This window comes from Cryptotermes secundus, unplaced genomic scaffold (genome assembly GCF_002891405.2).
Source record: "Cryptotermes secundus unplaced genomic scaffold, Csec_1.0 scaffold673, whole genome shotgun sequence".
Classification (NCBI taxonomy): domain Eukaryota; kingdom Metazoa; phylum Arthropoda; class Insecta; order Blattodea; family Kalotermitidae; genus Cryptotermes; species Cryptotermes secundus.
Window position 1 is genome coordinate 1,404,254 of NW_019731277.1, and position 19,545 is coordinate 1,423,798.

Below are 19,545 nucleotides of genomic sequence, written 5' to 3' on the forward strand. Positions count from 1 at the left end.
TAGAAGGGGAGAGTCTTATAAATGCAAAATTGTACATTGTAACCAAAATGTCTGTCGAACATAAAACGAAATATTTTGTGCTCAGCGTTTGTTTCCCCAACTCCTTGGAAATTTTCAGATCTATTACAGGGAGCACTGCTGTTTTCCATAGAAAATACAGATTATATCAGTGATGTGCTCAGTGTTTGTTTCCCCAACTCCTTGGAAAGTTTCAGATCTATTACAGGGAGCACTGCTGTTTTCCATAGAAAATACAGATTATATCAGTGATGTACGTGCAAAACAAACAGTACTAATAAAATTCCAGTATACAGGGCAAAAAAAAAATTGATATCAATTAACAGCAGCAGGAAGTGTACGATGACAAGAGCAGCCCATGTTAAACATATAGCAAAGGGAGAGACAATTCTGAGCACCAAGCAATCATCTCGTCAACCATTTTAACAACAATAAATGCAAAGCATGCAGATGTTATTATCAGAGACAAAATGTATATCGTGAAAGGAAAATACTGCTACACTGTACAGGAATGCACATAAGCTTAATGCAAACAAAAACTGAGGAACTTTAGCATTACAAAATTTCAATGTTTTCAATGAACACATCTGACTGGACAGTGGTCCATCATTCAGAACTCGTTTCTCACTTGCTGACACTGTTAACACAAGTTGCTTGTTGGCTGTCAAAGAGATTTATCACCATATACTTCCATCGACTAACATGGACAAGAGTCGGGTTTTCCTACCCTACACACAAAAATTCTTAATGACGTGCATGTACATCATTAACATTTGTACAAATTACAGCAACACTGTTTCTGGTAGGAATTTGAAACAAGAGACATTAAGAATGCCGTCTTCTGGGATGTGGCACCATGTAGCTCTTGTGTGAACCGATGTTCCTCTACACAGCTCCACATCCCAGAAGATGGCATTTTTCATAATCACCACCATGAAAACCTCAAACCTTACAAGAGACATTAATATCATGCATACAATATCTGGTTTTGTGGTTGGTAAACTTTTTTAGGTTAGAGTTTTGAATTACTTTACAGCATCTTTTAAGATTATGTCTATAAGACCCACACATACATTTAAATAAAAATACAAAATAAAATATTTAAAATGATATGCACACAAACTGAAAATATGCCTGAGCCTCCACCTTTCCAACACCCTCACAACTCCTGTTTTATATAACATATATACCATATAAATGTGTGATACACTGTCATGTACTTGCAAACTACTTATTATCATATCCTTTGTTTCCAGGTCCATTGTCAGAAGCCTTTCACTGTTAACTTACTAATTTATGGCCACATTCTGATTTCATACTGAGAGTTATATCTTTGCTCTTTATATTCTCTGACATCCCTTATAGTAACTCATGCTTACTGTTCGTCAGGCCGCGCCATAACTCAAGCGGTTAGTCGCTGGCTTCCCACCACAGCGGCCCGGGTTCGATCTCGGGTCTGGTCAAGTGGGATTTGTGGTGGACAAAGTGGCACTGGTGCAGGTTTTCTCTGAGTACTTCGGTTTCCCCTGCCAATCTTCATTCCACCACTTGCTCCACAATCACCCTCACCTATCATCTGGGGCTGCTACAATAGGCCAGAAGTGGCCGCGGATCAAGGGACTTAGTCACACCCCACTAGCAATAAAAAAAAATACTGTTCATCAGAAGAGAGATGTCACTCGGCACAGTCCCCTGCTCTTCCACTTTGTGCACATTGCAAGTTGTATGGCTTTCTCCACTTTACCTGCCCACTTATGTCTCTATTCCATCCAATGGACAGTACGAACAACAGACGGCAAGTCTTACATTTTTTCTACACTAAAAGGCCTTTGTTTTACATTTTCATGAAGATGAATTTGTACTCGTATTTGGTAAAGGAATGAGAAAGTGTTACACAAAATGTGGCAAGGGCATACAGAAGTGGGACGTAGAGTGACAAGCTTCTAGACCTTGGCTTTTGATGGACATGTGATCACACTCATGCTCCAGCCATGTTACCCTAAAGAACGGGCACTCAGTATTAACTGGACGAGACCCAGAGACGTAATACATGGATAGAGTGGGGCCCAAAACTGACAAGGAAACAACAGTGAAATAATGACTGTAAGAACAAGATACTGACTTCATGCAACATGATATGTGTCCAGGTGTACAGAGCAACTACACAGATAGTTTACCCACAGTATGATGACATAATATCCACATCAAGCATTCAGTGAATCATTTCAAATGTTATCCACTAAAACAAAAAGGTGAGGCAATTACTAAGCTTGCACATGCAAACTGTGCAAGATGAATACCAAGGTATGATTCAGAATAACTCTTATCATTGTCGCTGGTATATTTAATTTTTTTTGTAGGTTTGAATTTGGTTTTGCAGGTTAGTAACGAGAATATATATATATATGAACATGAAATAATCTGAAAGTGCTTGTGGCCTAATTGATGTACCATCCAGGCTTTTGTCTGAAGGGAATTATGAAAACCACAAAAGAAAAAGAACCCTTGAAGAGGACAGCTGGTATCTCAGCCAGCACCTCCTAAATTCAAGTCTAAATACCTCTAGACCAACCTGTTCAGCAGCGTACTGACGCTCAGTGTGTCTTAACTGAACAGTAGAATGATCATTATTAAGTAGATCTATCCGCCACATGCCTTACCTTCTGTTCTCTGTAGGGTTTTACAAGACTTATAGACTTACATTCTGACAACCCTTCACACAACTACACTTTTGGTCAAATTACAAACAGCTACATTATCAAGTGAATTGATGGGGGAGAAGAAGAATGCATACAAAATTTAAATCTTAAAATCCTGGACAACTTGGAAGGACCAAGGTATAGATGGAAGGATAATATTAAAATTGATGTTAGAGAAATTGGGTACAATGATGTGGACAGGATTCATCTGACAGGAAAGTAAAAGTAAAGTGGTGGATTCTTGTGAACATGTTAATGAACTTCTGGATTCTGGTCCTTAAAAAGGCTGGATATTTCTTCTCAAGGATTTCAATCCATGGAGTTAGCTCATTACTGCAGCAGAGCAGTGGACTTTTGAACTTTTAATACATCTTCACGCAGGATAAGTCTTCTTATTTACATACATACATATATGGCAATAGATGACAATTTAATTATCATTAACAAGTGGTGAGATTCAAGTTTACATATACCTTTCAGCAACACTGTGCCAATTCAGAGATCCTCATCGCCAATTCCTTCAAAAGCATCGTTCTCAACAAATGGATGTGGTATCTGCTTACTGGAAGATTTCAAACTCACACCAGACAGCTTCTCTGACAACCTCCTCATAGACGACGTTGAAGATTCCGTTTTGCTAGGAGATTTAACTTCACCATTCTATTGATACATTACAAAGTAAATCATTATTATAATCAAAGATATGAGATAATGAATATTTCAACCATTATGGCATCAAACTCACTTCATGTCTTACTTTAAAAAATTCAGGATAGGAACTATAATGGCATTAAAAAAAGTAAGTAAAAGTATCCCTATAACACGACGTAAAGGCCCAGAGGGTTGTGAGATGTTGAGGTTCCCATATTTTGTAGACAACTGACTCACAGATGGCGATAAGATTGTCAGCCTTACGCACCGGCTTCCCTTTACCCCCAAGAATATTCCTGGTACTCATTTCTGTTAGAGGCTGAGTTGACCCCAGGGCCATAGTGCAGCTAGAAGGTTTAGGTCAACTGAAAAAGATCTACCTCATTGGGATTCGATCCTGCGACCTTCCAGCTTGTAGCATAGTGCCTCAACCACTACGCTACAGGATACCCGTTACTGTAATGGTATAGCCTAGTAAATTTCTGCTGGACCTTGCAAGCCCAGTTGTTCTTCATTTTGGGCCCAGTCAGGAACCACAACCAAATTTTAATTCATTCTGAGACCGCTTATGTCTGGAAATTGGGTCTCATCTTAGACGAGAAGGGGATGTGTAATGTTATGGGCGTGCCATGCTGTACTTGCAGAGTCCAAAGTGTATTTCTTTACGGTGGTGACTGTTCACACTATGGTCTTCTGGATTGTGATATCACACAGACTTGTGTCATTGCTTCATAACCCAGAAAACCACAATCAGACAAATCTACATGATGTTCTACTATATGTGTTCTTTTATCATAATTCCCCTTCCCCAAGATTCACCGCAAAACGGGAAATTAACCAGTTCTTACCGTTGAGTTGACTTTTGAGCAGATTCCATCAGTGGATGATGATTGGCTAACACTAATCAACTGACTACTACCATCTCTCTTCATATAGGACCAGCTGCCTTTTCTTACTCTGTCACCAGGCTGCATGTAAAATCAAATACATAGAGACAGTATAGGGCTTCTGTCATTTAGGAAGTAAACACATTTCCCCCAAACTACTGGCATTCTTTTCATTTTCTGCCACAAAGAAGAAGCCGACTAAGCAATTAAGAAAAGCAGGTATGGCACATAAACTTAATTCACGAGTGGGCAAATATTTTTACTTGGAGGCCAGATAAGACTTCCAGAGGCCACAAGATTCTGATGTTCTGAAATTTCAGAGCCAATTTTCTCATCTGCTACTTCTCACATGTCTTTATTCTCTGAGATCATACAAGTATGCTAATTCTAGTAGTATATCTTGCACCTTACTTACATGTCACCTCCAATTTAACTGATATTTCTTTAATTCTACCAAATTTTCAGTTCTGAGTAGGTCTCTCATGTTTATATTCTGTACTGTCTTATATTTTGGAGCGAGGATACCTCAGTTTGTAATGTAACAGGCTACAGGCTGGATGGCCAAATTTCAAATCCTGGCAGGATCAAAGGATTTTTCTCTTCTCTACAGGGTCTGGTCCAGCTATGGGGGCCACTTACCCTATCAAATGGGTACTGAGGGCACTTTCCCACGAGGCAAAGAAGCAGGCGCATGAAGCTTACCACTCACCTCCATCTACTGCCAAGGTCATGAAAGGTGGAGCTATAACTCAACTCCCCCACACATCTTCATGGCATGGTAATTATTTCATCAAGCACACAGCCAGTTTTACCATTTCTTACCTTTTACTGTCTCAAAATGTTACTCCTAGCAATGACCTAAAGAGTTTCATGCACGCAGCTTCAATTTCCTTTCGCCACCATAACCCAACATTCATTACTGGAACATAAACTTGGCTTAGTTCAGCCAATAACACAACACATGGCTGACACAAGTTCAACAGTGTTGCAGGTCAGATTCAATTGTTTCATAGACTGTATTTTATCCACCTCTGGTCTAATAAATTCCAACTGTTCAAAGAGACCCTGTCCAGGATGTGCTACAGCTCAAGCGGTTAGTTGCTGGCTTCCCACTGCGGTCGCCCAGGTTCAAGCCCGAGTCTGGTCAAGTGGGATTTGTGATGGACAAAGTGACACTGGGGCAGGTTTCCTCCAAATACTTCAGTTTCCCCTGGCAATCTTCATTCCACCAATATTCTCCATCATTATAATCACCCAGGGCAGTTACAATAGGCCAATCAGTGGCTGACGTGCTGAGTGACCCCAGCTGGACTCCACCCCCGACGATGCGAATTAAAAAAAAAAAAAAAACCCTGTCTCATANATAAAGGTAAAGCAAGCAGAAAAAAGTGGAACATAAACAGAATTGAAGAAATGACCTTAATAACTGACCTGTTTCCTCTTCATGCCTGTCTTTTTGAGGAGGAGTTCATCCACCATTGCTTGAAGACAGACAGACATCAAGATAGCTTGTTCACTGGCAATGGTAATCCACTGCAACTTATCTTTTGACATGAGATACTCAAATGACAGCTCCAGCTGAGCCTGGCCTGGACTCACACTGCTGCTACTTTCGCCTGTGCTTGTCTCTGCATTCTGTAAGGGGCAAAAGGCCATAGGCTGAAAATGTTCACATGCTTGAGAAGCTGCCAATTGTGTAGTTACTCAAAAAATTCCCAGCATTTTATGGAACCCGAGGGTTCATTACCTTGTTCACAAGAGTCCTCCACTGGTCCTTATCCTGAGCCAGATCAATCCAACCCATACCATCCCTCTAAGATCAATTTTAATATTATCCACCCATAATATTATATTTAAGCATCCTGCTGCACTCTATATGATATATGATATAAACTCCGTCCTAAGGGCAACAATTTACTGTAGGTCTTTCGTCTTGCTTTCTTCTACACTACATGTTTCGGCCGCAAACGGCCATCATCAGGTGTATACACTCACGTAGCTGTTACACTGCACTTAGTTTAAAATTTAAAAACCCATGTCTTCCCAATTGTTCCCTTCGTCATTGCTAACAGAATCTACTTCGCTGATATTTGTCTGATTCGTACATTACCTTTGTTACCTACACACGTCAATTTTGACTTTCATGAACTGGCACTTTTAAAATCTTCAGTTCCAATTTTAAAAAATTCCTTTAAAATTTTTTTTCAAATTTTAATTTTTTTTTTAAATTTAAAATTCTCTGGGTTACTCGCCCTATGTCTATAGTGCTGCAACGGCTACTTCTTGTTCTCAGCACTGTACAGGTGTTATTCTGTGTAGGCTCTCTGTGTGCGTGCCACTGCTTATCTTTACTACGTGTGCTCCAAAAACAAACTCCGTGGATAGAGTCCGCAAGCGAACTATACCGACCGAGGGACCACCGCTTGCTGGCGAAGTTAGTGCCAACTTAAGTGGATAGAGGGTGTCGCACGGTCAGTGCAACGGATCCCCATGGCCGTTAATCTTGGTTTTCTAGACCAGAGCCGCTACTTCCTTGAAACAGCTCCTAAATTATCATCATGAGGCTCAGTGGACCCCATTCAAGACCCACTTTCCAAAGTCAGTTTTATTAAATTTAGGTAATGAACCTTCAGGTTCCATAAAATGTTGTGAAATTCTCGAGAAGCAGAGTGACTGTTGGCTTCTCGAGGACAGTCCGATTAACCGTATTTTTCTTAGCAACTATAAGCTCTACAATTATTACATTTGGCACACATATAGTTGCGGGTTCTTTGTATCTCCTGACATTTTACAGAGATTTACTTCAAACACATATACTACAATAAAGTCTTTCTAAGAGACCATCCACTAGGAAGAAATTATTAAAAATAAGTATCCTTAGACACTGAAGATTGTTGTCTTCTGATATGTGATGCCATGCAGGCTGGAATACAGTTACTAACGTTCTGGACAGAACTGTTGCCGTCATCTTCAAAATAACAGCTTCATCCAAAATTTTGGTCGCTATTTACCGAACTATATGGTGTCACATCACATATGATGCTACTCTCTACAGTCACCTAGGTAAGAACCTCAATTCTGCCCTCTAGAACAAGGAACATAAGCTGCTTGAGCAGCAGCAGTCTTGGTAATATGGATTTACACAAATATTCTGCACTTTCAATATCAAATTTCAGTTGGACGCCATCTCTGATTTAGGGTTTTTCTTCATTTAATAATCCAAAGTCAATAATCTCAATACTAAATATTATCCTTGACAATTTTCTTCAGTTTATTGTTCAAATACACTGCTCTGAAAAGAAATTTTAAACATGGTTTCCATTGTACTTGGATTCTATGAATAACATACATAATGCAATAAACTAGTAACATATAAAAAAATCCCCCACCATCACCCAGCAATAATATGTAACCTTTACTTACATTGTGTAATGTTGTAATTCGCCAACATCTCATCCGTGTGACTTTAAAACAGCCCTCCCTCATGTCCTGTCCTTCTGCCAGCTTTACACGTAGATTCAACTCCCTGTTGCCGATACTCACTAGCACTCGAGACCCTGGGTGGGGATAGTCACACACGCAAGGCCGGAATTGGAGAAAACCATAGTACTTCAGAGTGCGAGCCACATCCAGGTACTGGAAAATGGAGGGACAAGTTTTGAAATAAGTGTTCTTACCTTGATAGTAAGAGCTGGGACAGCGCAGTCAGTATAGCGAATGACTACAGGCAGGACAAGCGAGGGGTCAGACTTCAACTCCCGATACAGTCAAGAACTTTCTCTTCTCCAAGTTGTCCAAACCGGCTCTGGGATCCACCCAACTTCCTATCCAATGTGTACTGGGGCTCTTTCTCTGAGGGTAAAGCAGCCGGGGCGCGAAGCTGAGCCCTCACCTCCAACTAGTGCCGAGGTCAAGAAAATATAGATATTGTGTGAACCGATGTTTTGGAGGAATGTATCACCTCCATCTTCAGGGCAGAAAAATCCACAAGTGAGGAACCAGCTTGAGCAGGTGGCTGCAAACATGAAGACGGAGGCGATACGTTACTCCAAAACATCGGTTCACACAATATCTACACAGCGCCATATCCCAGAAGGTGGCATTGTTCATAGTCACTGCCATAAAAACCTCAAATCTTATATATTAAACATATCCTGTTACAAAAGACAACAGCTTCTATGAAATGTTGGCTTGGCAACATACCTCCTTCTTGACTCCCCGAGCTTGCAGCGAAGCTAAGTGCTGTTTCATCTCCTTGCTGCTAAGCACCCAACCCTTCTCTACATCTGCCACTGTCTGTATGTACAACATATTGAGAGCCACTTGGTTTGACATGAGCTCCAAGTCATAGCCTGGATCCCAATAGCTGGATGAATAAGAACCACAATCATTAAGAAACTTTTTATTGTTGCTGGGTCAGTCCCCTTACTGCTGAGATGTGTCTGTACCACAGGTAACCGGCATCCAGATCAGTGGGAGGGCCAGTAATTCAATCATTTTTTAACTGGTGGTTGGTAACAAGAACTAAGGAGTTTAAGAATTATGTCACATTGTCTGAATGACTACTGTGATTACTTATTAAACAAAAAAACATGTCTAAAAGGTCAGTGGGTTGTCAACAGGCTAGCAGAAGGGCTAAAATAAAGCATATGTGTTGGTCGTGAGGAAAGGTAATAAAGAAAACTTACTTCTGTGAAGTAATTAAGTGGAGAGTTCTGGGTAGGTACATCTGCTACTTACAGCCTAGAACCAGAAATCTGGGAAATTCAGGTATCCAGCTTGGATTGGGCCCAAAATTTCCTGGATAAGAGGTCCAGTACCTGTAGCAGTCTAAGCTAGTTATCACAGGCTGACTGCAATGCATGTTCATAATAGCGCAGGGCAGTGCAGTTACCATTATGCTGCCAATGAAACATATAGAGTTCAATATACAGGGGGGTCCATAAAAATGTACTCACTCTTCGATAGTCAATATCTTTGGAACAAAATGACATGTAGTACATTTTTTGGACCCCTCTGTATACGTGTGTGTGTGTGTATAGTGATACATCCCAGCAGTAACAGGGGACAAATATTCAAAATTAATACATTTCTATATACACATGTTTATCCTATGTCGAAATATGCACCAAAAAAAAAAGTCCATATAATTTGATCGAAAGCATGTATACAAAGGCTGTTTCATTATTATTTACCATATTCTTATTATAATCATGACAATATACAGTGCCATACAACATAACAATTAATGGATCCATTATCATAATATAAATAATATTAATATACAATTATGTAGTTACATGTACCAGAAAACATACAACCAGCCTGAAGACCACATAACATCAAAATCTTCAGCTGAAAATTATTTTGTATTAATACATAATGCATGGTTTAGTGAGCTGTTACTTATCAACGACATACAACAATGTACTTAAATTTAAAATTGAAGCAGAACAACATCAAGTGCTGTTTAACATTAGTGAGATATTTTATTACGAATATGATGGTGCCTTTGTATACAAATAGATGCCATGAAAACATTTATAAAAATGAAATTAAATGTTGATATTTTTAATTTCTGAGATGTTTTCAGAAAAAAGGTTATTCATATACTTTCACGAATTAAGTCACAAAAAAAACATGGCATAAGAAATTAAATTTATTAGAGACTAATGATGATGAAAATCATCTATATAAGATTTTCAAGCATTCAAGGCAAATAAATTCATTAACCCTTTGACGTGGTCATTTAAATTCCGCGGCCGCGGCTCCTGCGGTAATATATTCAGCCGGCCATTTAAATTTTGCTCGAAAATTATTTATTCATCATTGTTCTTAAATTCTATGAGATAGGAACATGAAACTTTCACTAAAATGATCTTAAATGGTGGTTTTATAACCTTACCTTATAATATGNTGATATTATAAACACCAGCACATATCAGTCTCTGGTGTTTATAGCTTCAGAGCAAACAAAACACATCATTCATAACAGAAACAGCTCGCAATAGCCACAGGAACGTTGCTGCAAGACAGGCATATGTAACGACGACTTAGCGCTCTTAAACGCGTGTGTCATTAAATACAGTCCTCCTGACAACAGGCCAGTGAAAAATCTAACAATCTACAGCAAAACCATCAATTATTATGGGCGTTATAACATACGTGTGCAGCTGGACGAAACATACACGTCGAACCCCCCCAGACGATTTAAATCCCTGACGAAACATACACGACGAACCACGGCAACGGGTTAAAATCGCTTCCCAACCATCCCAATGGCGAGTTGAAAATCACAGTTTCAGGGATCTCCTGTCTCCATCATCAAGCAAATTTGGTAGCAGATTAACTGTAAAGCCTGGAAGAATGGGAGATGAAATTCTACCATCCTGATTTCACATGCTGTTTACCTTTTCCTGAGAACAACACGATGGACGCCTTGGATGGACTTCTGTGATATGTATGGAGATTCAAAATCCTGAAGTTTCCTCAAAACTGTCCAGAAAAGAAGAGAAAATAAGAATTACAACACAACAGATCTACATTCAGTAAACAATACAGTAATTAAAAGATATACTCCAAAGGCATACTCAGCTATTCTGCATACACCACTCACCAGTGCACTCATTTATTCCATAACAAACCAATCATTTATTATTTTGCTTTCCACAGACACAAATACATATAGATGTACTATGTATTAAAAGTTTACAACATGTTTTAGCCTTTTGGCCTCATCAGGTATCACACGTGCACCTTTAACTCATCTACTCTTTTACCTACACTGGCCATCGTTTGCATATGGCCAATGTAGGGCAAGAAAAAAGCAACAAACATAAGGTATATGGCCAAAGTAATGCAACAACTGGACCAGATGCTGTGACATGTTAAACCATTTTCTGTGTCATATAAAAAGATGAAATACTACATTTGGAGCATAGCTCTGTATGGGGCTGAAACTTGGACACTTAGGGCAGTAGATCAGAAACACCTGGAAAGCTTCAAAATGTGGTGTTGGAGAAGGATGGAGAAGATCAGTTGGACCGATTATGTGAGAAATGAAGAAGTGTTAATTAGAGTCAGTGAGCAGAGGAATATCCTACATGAAATAAGAAAATGGAAGGCTAATTGGATTGGTCATGTTTTACGCAGAAACTGCCTTCTAAAAGAAGCTATCGAAGGAAAGATAGATGGGCGGATAGAAGTGACAAGAAGACGAGGAAGAAGACGTAAGAAGATGCTGGATGACCTTGGGGACAGAAGAGGATACTGTCATTTGAAGNCATTTTAAGGAAAAAGCTCTAGATCGCATTAAGTGGAGGAACTGTTTTGGAAGAGACTGTGGACCTGTCGTCTTGACAGATTACTGATGAATGAAATGATAAAAAGGTGCATCAAATTAAATGAAATATATGAATAAATAAATAAAATGTGTTGATATTTAATCAGTAACCTTGAAGATCCGCTACAAAGGTGTACATTATGCCCTGTACAGCCAGTACAGTCATGAACCGTCTCCTATTTATTCAGGTGTAGCCAAATTAAAGAGTTCATGTAAACTGACTGTGAACTCACTTGTTATGTCTCCATCCTCTTCTCGTTTTATCAGAAACAGAGAAAAGTAATATACATATTCACTTGGCAGGCTCAATTTATCACAAGCTTTCTGCAACACACAAAAATTCAAATTTAGATATAAGATATCACAAAATAGCACACAATTTTTTCTTTTAATTTCTTGAAGTGAGGAGAGACTGAGTCCACTTGGTATGTCTGCCACCAACTGGCCTATTGTACCAGCCCTGGATGATAGATGATGACTGTGGAGTGGTCAGTGGAATGAGAATTAGCAGAGGAAACCTAAGCACTTCAAGAAAACCTGCCCCAGTGCCACTTTGTCCACTAGTGGCCGCGCCATAGCTCAAGTAGTTAATTGCTGACCTCCCACCGCAGCGACCTGGGTTTGATCAAGTGGGATTTGTGGTGGATAAAGTGGCGCTGGGGCAGGTTTTCTTGAAGTGCTTAGGTTTCCTCTGCTAATTCTCATTCCACTGACCACTCCACAGTCATCATCTATCATCCAGGGCTGGTACAATAGGCCAGAAGTGGCTGCAGTACAAGGGACTTACCCCACCCCACTAGCATTAAAAAAAGTATTGTCCACCATAAATCCCACATGACCTGACCTGGGCTTCTATGCAGGCCGCCACAGTGGGAAATCATTTCTTTTTTACAAATAGTTTCAACTATATGGGCCAGAAGGGAAACAAATATCTACCACGTCTACACACAGTAATGCAATACACTGCAATAGTACACCAGTACCTGTGTCCATTCTTCACCACTCTTTTTTTGCGTATATTCACACACTTTGTATCTCCACTTGGTCCTCATTCTCCCTGATGGTAATTATTCAACATCTTAACTCCGGATGGTCTTGAACCAATCATACTATAATACATATCTGTGAGTACCCTTCATTTGAGGACTTTTTATTTTTCTTTTATTGATAGTGGGGTGGGACTAAGTCCCTTGTACTGCGGCCACTTCTGACCTATTGCACCAGCCCCAGATGATAGGTGAGGGTGATTGTGGAGCAATTAGTGGAATGAAGAGTGGCAGGGGAAACCGACATACTCGGAGAAAACCTGCACCAGCGCCACTTTGTCCACCACAAATCCCACTTGACCAGACCCGAGATCGAAGCCGGGCCGCCGCGGTGGGAAGCTAGCGACTAACCGCTAGAGCTATGGCATGGCCCTTCATTTGAGGATTTACTATCTTCTGGGCGGTAACGCTATGTAGACCAGAACAAGTTCACTAATGTTTCTTCTTCAGGCTCAAAGAGTAAGCCAAACAAGTAGCCAGAAAGAAGCAGATGGAAGCCTTGTAATTCCTAAAAATTATGTCGTTACACAATGTCATAACCCGTCAGATAGTGCTCTTTGTAGATACTGCTGTACTTACTTACTCATGGAGCTGAGCCCTTCTTGACAAGCAGCCAATTCTGCAGCTACTCAAGAATTTAACAGCATTTTATGGAACCCAAAAGTTCATTACTGTGTTCACAAGAGCCCTCCACTGGTCCCTACCCTGAGCTACATCAATCCAATCCATACCATCCCATCCTATCTCTCTAAGAACCATTCTGATATTATACACACACATACGCCTTGGTCGTCCCTGTTATTTCTTTCTGGCTTTCCCACCAATATCCTATATGAATCTGTCTCCCCCATTCGTGCTACATGACCTGCCCACCTCATTCTCCTTGACTTGATCCATCTAATTATACTTGGAGAAGAGTACAAGTTATGAAGCTCCTTATTATGCAGTTTTCTCCAACTTCCTGTCACTTCATCCCTCTTCGGTCCAAATATTTTCCTTAACACCTTGTTCTCAGGGTGGCCTTTTGGCTAAGATCAAAGTGTAGAATGGGTTCTTATCAGATACTGCTGTTAAGAACCTCAAACCTAACCTTAATTTCATGAACTTCAGTAGCACTGATTCACAGAGTAACGCATATCACGCTTTTAATAATCATACACTGGTAGCCCATAAAATTTTTCCCTCACTAATCCTGAGAAAGAACATCTTGTTAATCCGCAGCTGATGGACATCTAACTGTTCAGGTAGTGTTACCTATTTTTAAGGCTATGAAAGGTTCCTGTCTGAGAACTCAAAATCTGACAACAGAACTGTCCATGTGCTTAATTAATTAAGCAGCCATGAAGACCCGTGCAGAAGTGGAGGTATAGCTCCACTATTCTTGACCTTGGCACTAGATCCAGGTGAGTAGTTAGCTTCATGTCCCAGCCACTTTACCCTGGGCAAACAGCCCTTGGCACCCATTGGATAGGAGGCTGAATGGGCCCCAGCCATGGTCTGGACACTGTAGGAGAGAGAAAAAATCTCCTGTCCATGCTGGAAACCGAACCCTGGCCATCCAGCACACAGTTCCGCTGTAAAGGCACTAAATAAAGCATGAAAATAAAACACATTTTATTTTTTTCAGTTCATACCTCAAGAACTTGGTCAGACCTCTCAGTTGTCATGACATTAAGCGAGACCTTGTATCCATTCATGAGGAAGACATCTAGTGGGACTTCTTGGCACTTTTCACAACTTGTTTCTTGCTGTGCTGATAGCAGGAAGCCATTAAATAGATCAGTGGTCACCAGTTGAGGATCTTGACCAACTGTAAGCATGATGACACAAATTAATTCAGAATCCAGCCCTACAGGGAGATAATTGGATCCATAAAGTGAAAATAAATGTAATGTAACATAATGTAAATAACACATGAACAATTTGTTTTATTTTGTACAAGCTGTTGCCAAGATCAGGCCTCTGAAAAGCTACAATCATAATTACACACTTTCCTGTCAGACAAACAACTCCTGCTTCTGTGCTGCAACATTAATTAGTGATGGGAATCCAGATAGCTGATTTCTCCACCATACAAATTTTATTTGTATTTGTGGTTCTCACAAAGATGATTACAAACAGCATAATCTTCTGGGTTGTATTTCCATGTAGTTCGGTATAAGTCCACTGATGTTTCAGCATAATGCTGGTGGGCTTCGCCAGAAAACAGACGGTTTTATGACCCAGAAGATAGTATTATTAAAAACTTGTATAAATCTGATTTGTTTGAAGCACAACAAACAAAAAATTATCTCAATTAGAAACAAATAAAACATAAACTGAAAAAGAACAGAAAATTGTTGGCATTATGGCTGTTAGAAGAGCAGGTTTTCTCTTCATAAAGGAGTGTGTTTAAAAGAGACATAACTGTCTCAAACATTGCTAAGTATGTTACAAGACATCTAATGAAAATCTGAACAAAAAGTACCAAGCAGATTGAATGTTATGCTTAAAAATATTTACTGCAGTGTGTATTGCTGCAAATTAATTCCATACTGCAGGCACATTTCTGCTGTATTAAATTCGGGGTTCTTAGAGGGGTGAATATTAAGATTATGGTCTTCTAAAATGTCATACTGTATAGTCTGACAGACAGGTGGCAGTGTTTCCAAGAAGCTTTCTGCTTCCATTTTATACAGGGATACTGTTCCTCCGAAAAAATGGTTCCCGTTTACCATGCTACATGGCATCACACCTGTGATGACTGCAATCCCAAGAGCATTGCTGGTTACACCTTAAGTAAAATCGCAATCATATGCTACAAAACATACACATAATCCTTCACTCACAGTAGAAAATTTAAATTCTTTTTAAAATATATATTTTATTCTAATACTGAATACATAATTAAAACAACAAGCTCTTGAGATGCCACACACAAACCCTAATACCAGCTGATAAAGACATCCGTGTAACAGGTCCTGAAGGCCCACTGGGTTGTGAGACATCGAGACTCCCACATTTTCTAGACAATCAGCTCACAGATGGCAGTAAGGTTGTCAACCCTACACACTGGCCACCCTTTACCCCCAGGAAGATTCCTGGTACTCAATTCTGTTAGAGGAACCCAGGACCATAGTGCAGTTGGAAGGATGAGGTCAACTGAAAAATCCAATGACCTTATTGGGAATTGAACCTGCAACCTTCTAGCTTGTAGCATAGTGCCTAAACCAACTATGCCAGCTGTTATCCTATACAAATGTTACCTGACTGAATGTATTTTTCAAGCATTCCACGTCTTTCCTCCAGCTGACTGGACGATAATGGAAGAAGTCTTTTTGGCGGGAAGACAGGTAAATTATTGGCACCATATTCTTTCTTGAGTTGCTCATGCAAGTTGTGCAATTGTCTGTATCGAACTGTACAGTGAAACACTCCATTTATGTGGATGTTGTAGCCCTGTATAATGCAAACATCATATTTCAACTCCTGTGACAGAGTAACATCCTGAATTAATAACTACACTGGAACAAGAAAAGTGGAAAGGTGAAACTGATTACTGCAAAATATATATCTTATACATCTACATCCCTGATATTTGCTACATCCTCATGTTTTGTGGGTTCTTCATGATTATTTTACCCTTTGAACCTCATTGGTTACCATACGCACCATTTGCTTTAACATACTAAAGCTCTGCATTCTTCCGACAGAGTGTATTTGTGTGTTCCATATGGTTCTTACAGTAAACAGCAATGTTTTCCCAAACACAATTAACTGGCTGGGCTTTGTAGGGGAGACATAATGTGTTTCCTGTGAGGTACAAACTAAATTGATATATACTGCATTGTGCCACAGAGTGCATTTGTGTGTCCATATGGTTCTCACAGTAAACATTTGTTACCCTAAACAGCATTAACTGGTAGGGCTTTGTAACAAGGCATAATGTGTTTCCTGTGAGGTAAGAACTGAATTGTTATATATTATTTACAATAAATTAAATCTTTAAAGGGTTAATAATGATGTGTCCAGACTGTACAGTGTCAGACAGTAGGATGACTGACTAGCTGTAAAGGATTTGGAAGGAAAGGGGAATGGTCTAATCAGGGTACTAAAGTGACTGGGGGAATAAGAGAACTAAGAAGATAACCAGTGTCCCAAAATTTGAATTGAGCATCTCCTGAATATAGGCCTACAGCGTTACATCTAGGCCAGTTCATGTTTTGTGGCCAAAGCCATCAATTGCCTACAATTTAAACTGTGATATCAACAAGCAGTAAGACTTGGCTCATATGCTTGTAACTTGTACCCAAGATGTGCCTGGTTCAAATCTATGTTGAAACATGTTCTTCATGTTTACCTCAGCTCCTCCAGACAAATCCAAATAAATAAATAAATAAATAAATAAATAATCAACAAATTCCCTCCTCATCCTTTCTAATTCACCATTCACTTGTGGGAACTGCCCACATTCAAGCAAATGTGACAACGCAAATATCATTGCTTAGCAATGGCGAGTATACAGCTGTTGTTAGGCAAAGTGAGTAAACAGCGGTTGCTAGGCAAAGAGAGTAAACAGCAGTTGCTGTACTGAGCCTCGATTGACAGAGGCCCTGTATATATTGTACATAGAAATAGGAATTAAGATTAAATTTGTAAATATCTGTAAATACTGACAATAGACTTACTGACACAGAATATGACTGACAAATGACAGACCCGACCTCTTGTCAGAGAGGGCGCTCCAAATGAACAGGACAGTAACTTTCATATAAGAAAAAAAAAAAGAAAAGAAAAAAAAATCTGGTCTTGAGCCCCAGTCAGGGCTCGACACCAAGACAGACAGACTGACGGATCGTCAGTCGCAATGTGACTTGGACTTGGGGAAGTTTACAGTTACAGTTCTACAATTCTAGTTCAGCGTTCGAGGAATTTGCTATTATTATTATTATTATTCTTCAAGTCTTCAAACTCAAGTTCATCCATGTACACTGTGCAACTGTAATAAATATTATAGAACAATTCAACAAGTGGTTCTCTCTTCATATAATGACATCCCACACACTACTCATTCAATCATTTAATACTATACACCATGAAGTACTGGCAGCATCATTAAACAAATGATTTTAAAAAAACTTAAGTAAGTGATAATCCCTCAGCACAATTTAATTTAAGACTTTTTCAATTTCTTACAAATCTAGTTTGCTTTTCATCATCTGTTATGTATACAAGCTGTTGAAAAAGTAACATCCAAAGGTGTGTTGCACAGCATCCAGAACAAGGGATAATGGACAGACCAATTTTTCCGTGTAATTGCCAGACCAAGCGAGACATTTATCTCAGTGATAAACATGTTCAGTTATGATGAACCATAGTTCCTTCTCTGTAGGAACTGAACACGTAGTGTATAGCCAGAGAAAATGTCTCAGTCACTGTGGTGATTATGTGGAGAAACAGACGTTTTGTCCGTCATTTCTTGTACTATTTGACATCTATACTTCAGTAGTAAAAGCGAGTGTAACAGACTAAGTTACTTATGGGACACACGTCACGTCATCTTCAGTATAATTTTAGATGACGAAATCAACTCTAATTACATATTTTTATTCCTCCTCTGAATATAGTCAATGCAAACTGAAACTCTATTGGGAGTTGTGTGGTTATTTAACGACGATGTCACTATCGAGATTATAAAGCATATTGGTCGTTAGGCACGCACTCTCTTCTCTAATTCGTTTGATAATATTTCATCAAAACAACAGTACAAACAACCCCTACCTAAACCAGACTATGAATGGCAGTTAATAACGTAAACAACAAAAATGTCATTCATCTCCACCACCGCTGACACCTGTTTTCACGGACTTTGCTTGAAAGTGACAGATCTTACCATATACGTTGAACCATTTTCATCGCTAAATTCTTCTGTATCAGGAATAGAAAAATGCATTTTTATTCGTTATTGTAGTTCATATCACTTGTTCTATCACATATAAAAATCGTTACTCAAATCTTCGAATATGCGTTCAAATAAAGTAAAAAACTCAAAATAACTGAATCATCTTTCTACCATTTTGCTTCCCAAACACCCATTCCGAAGTTCGTGTTTCCAAGGGTTCCAATCCACCAAGGATGCAGGACCACGGTTACTAATCTATAGCAAATAATTTCCAACATTTTATCGGCTGCTTAGGTTTTCTTCAATATAATTGCATTATAAATATTTATTTTAGGTATAACTTAATTGCACTGGTGTAGATAAATATTACTTGTCTGGAATTTTGCTTGCTTTTGAGGCTAAACTATACAAAAAAAAAATGTCGAGAACGGCATACCATTACGTACCAAAACTCCGGAAAGTTTCGCCTGTTTGATCTTTTGGACATTTGAATGATATACTATTCGATATTTTTAATAGATTTCGCACATTCGTATTGAAGTAGTAGTTAATCAAGTTCATTATCAACCACCAGCGTGACGAATTTCATGAGTCCTGCTATACTATTGTACCCCGTATTGAGGGACACCGGGCTACACTTTTATGCCTGGGGCAACAGCCTTTTTACGGCCCCTCTTCCGATTCGTTAATGAAACCAAATAGAGGTAACCTGTCTTCGTTCACCTTCTTTCTTGTAGGGCACAAATAAAATACCCTACTTCTTTGCAACAATTGACATTGAACTGCACTATATTTCCAATTTATGTGTTTTGCTGTCATAACCCCATCTCTTGCATCTTTCGAAAGATGCATAATCTTGTTGTAATGGTTGCAACATCATCCTGAACAAGATTCTGTTGTAGTAGAGCCTACAGAATGAAAATATATATTACACATTCACCTTCAATTTTGCTTCGTGAATGATGAAAATCCAAGTATCTATGGGTATCTGCTCCTGGTGATTATTGTCTGGGGGGGGGGG

The 19,545-nt window shown here is 39.3% G+C and overlaps 1 protein-coding gene across 2 annotated transcripts; it reads right to left on the reverse strand.

Annotated features, from left to right (window-relative positions):
* Nucleotides 1–1,603: 1,603 nt before the first annotated feature.
* LOC111866885 (sorting nexin-17) lies at nucleotides 1,604–18,718 on the reverse strand. Of its 2 annotated transcripts, none has more exons than XM_023856234.2 (10): nucleotides 18,516–18,718; nucleotides 15,889–16,081; nucleotides 14,278–14,453; nucleotides 11,831–11,921; nucleotides 10,666–10,750; nucleotides 8,459–8,621; nucleotides 7,679–7,891; nucleotides 5,687–5,890; nucleotides 4,217–4,336; nucleotides 1,604–3,377 (listed from the first exon to the last, which is right to left on the reverse strand). In XM_023856234.2, the coding sequence occupies exons 1-10, from the start codon at nucleotides 18,573–18,575 to the stop codon at nucleotides 3,213–3,215; spliced, it is 1,470 nt and encodes a 489-aa protein (XP_023712002.1). In that variant the 5' UTR covers nucleotides 18,576–18,718; the 3' UTR covers nucleotides 1,604–3,212. The 2 variants fall into 2 exon arrangements, with proteins under 2 accessions (XP_023712002.1, XP_033608348.1); XM_033752457.1 differs by lacking the exon at nucleotides 18,516–18,718 and adding an exon at nucleotides 18,404–18,480.
* Between the last annotated feature and the right edge of the window lie 827 nt (nucleotides 18,719–19,545).

Coding starts and splice junctions, on each gene's coding strand:
- LOC111866885 (XM_023856234.2), bottom strand. CDS start 18,575: ATGCATTTTTCTATTCCTGATACAGAAGAATTTAGCGATGAAAATGGT. Junction 11,922..14,277: donor GGTCTGACCAAGTTCTTGAG/GTATGAACTGAA, acceptor TGTGTGTTGCAG/AAAGCTTGTGATAAATTGAG. Junction 3,378..4,216: donor GCTCAAAAGTCAACTCAACG/GTAAGAACTGGT, acceptor ATGTATCAATAG/AATGGTGAAGTTAAATCTCC.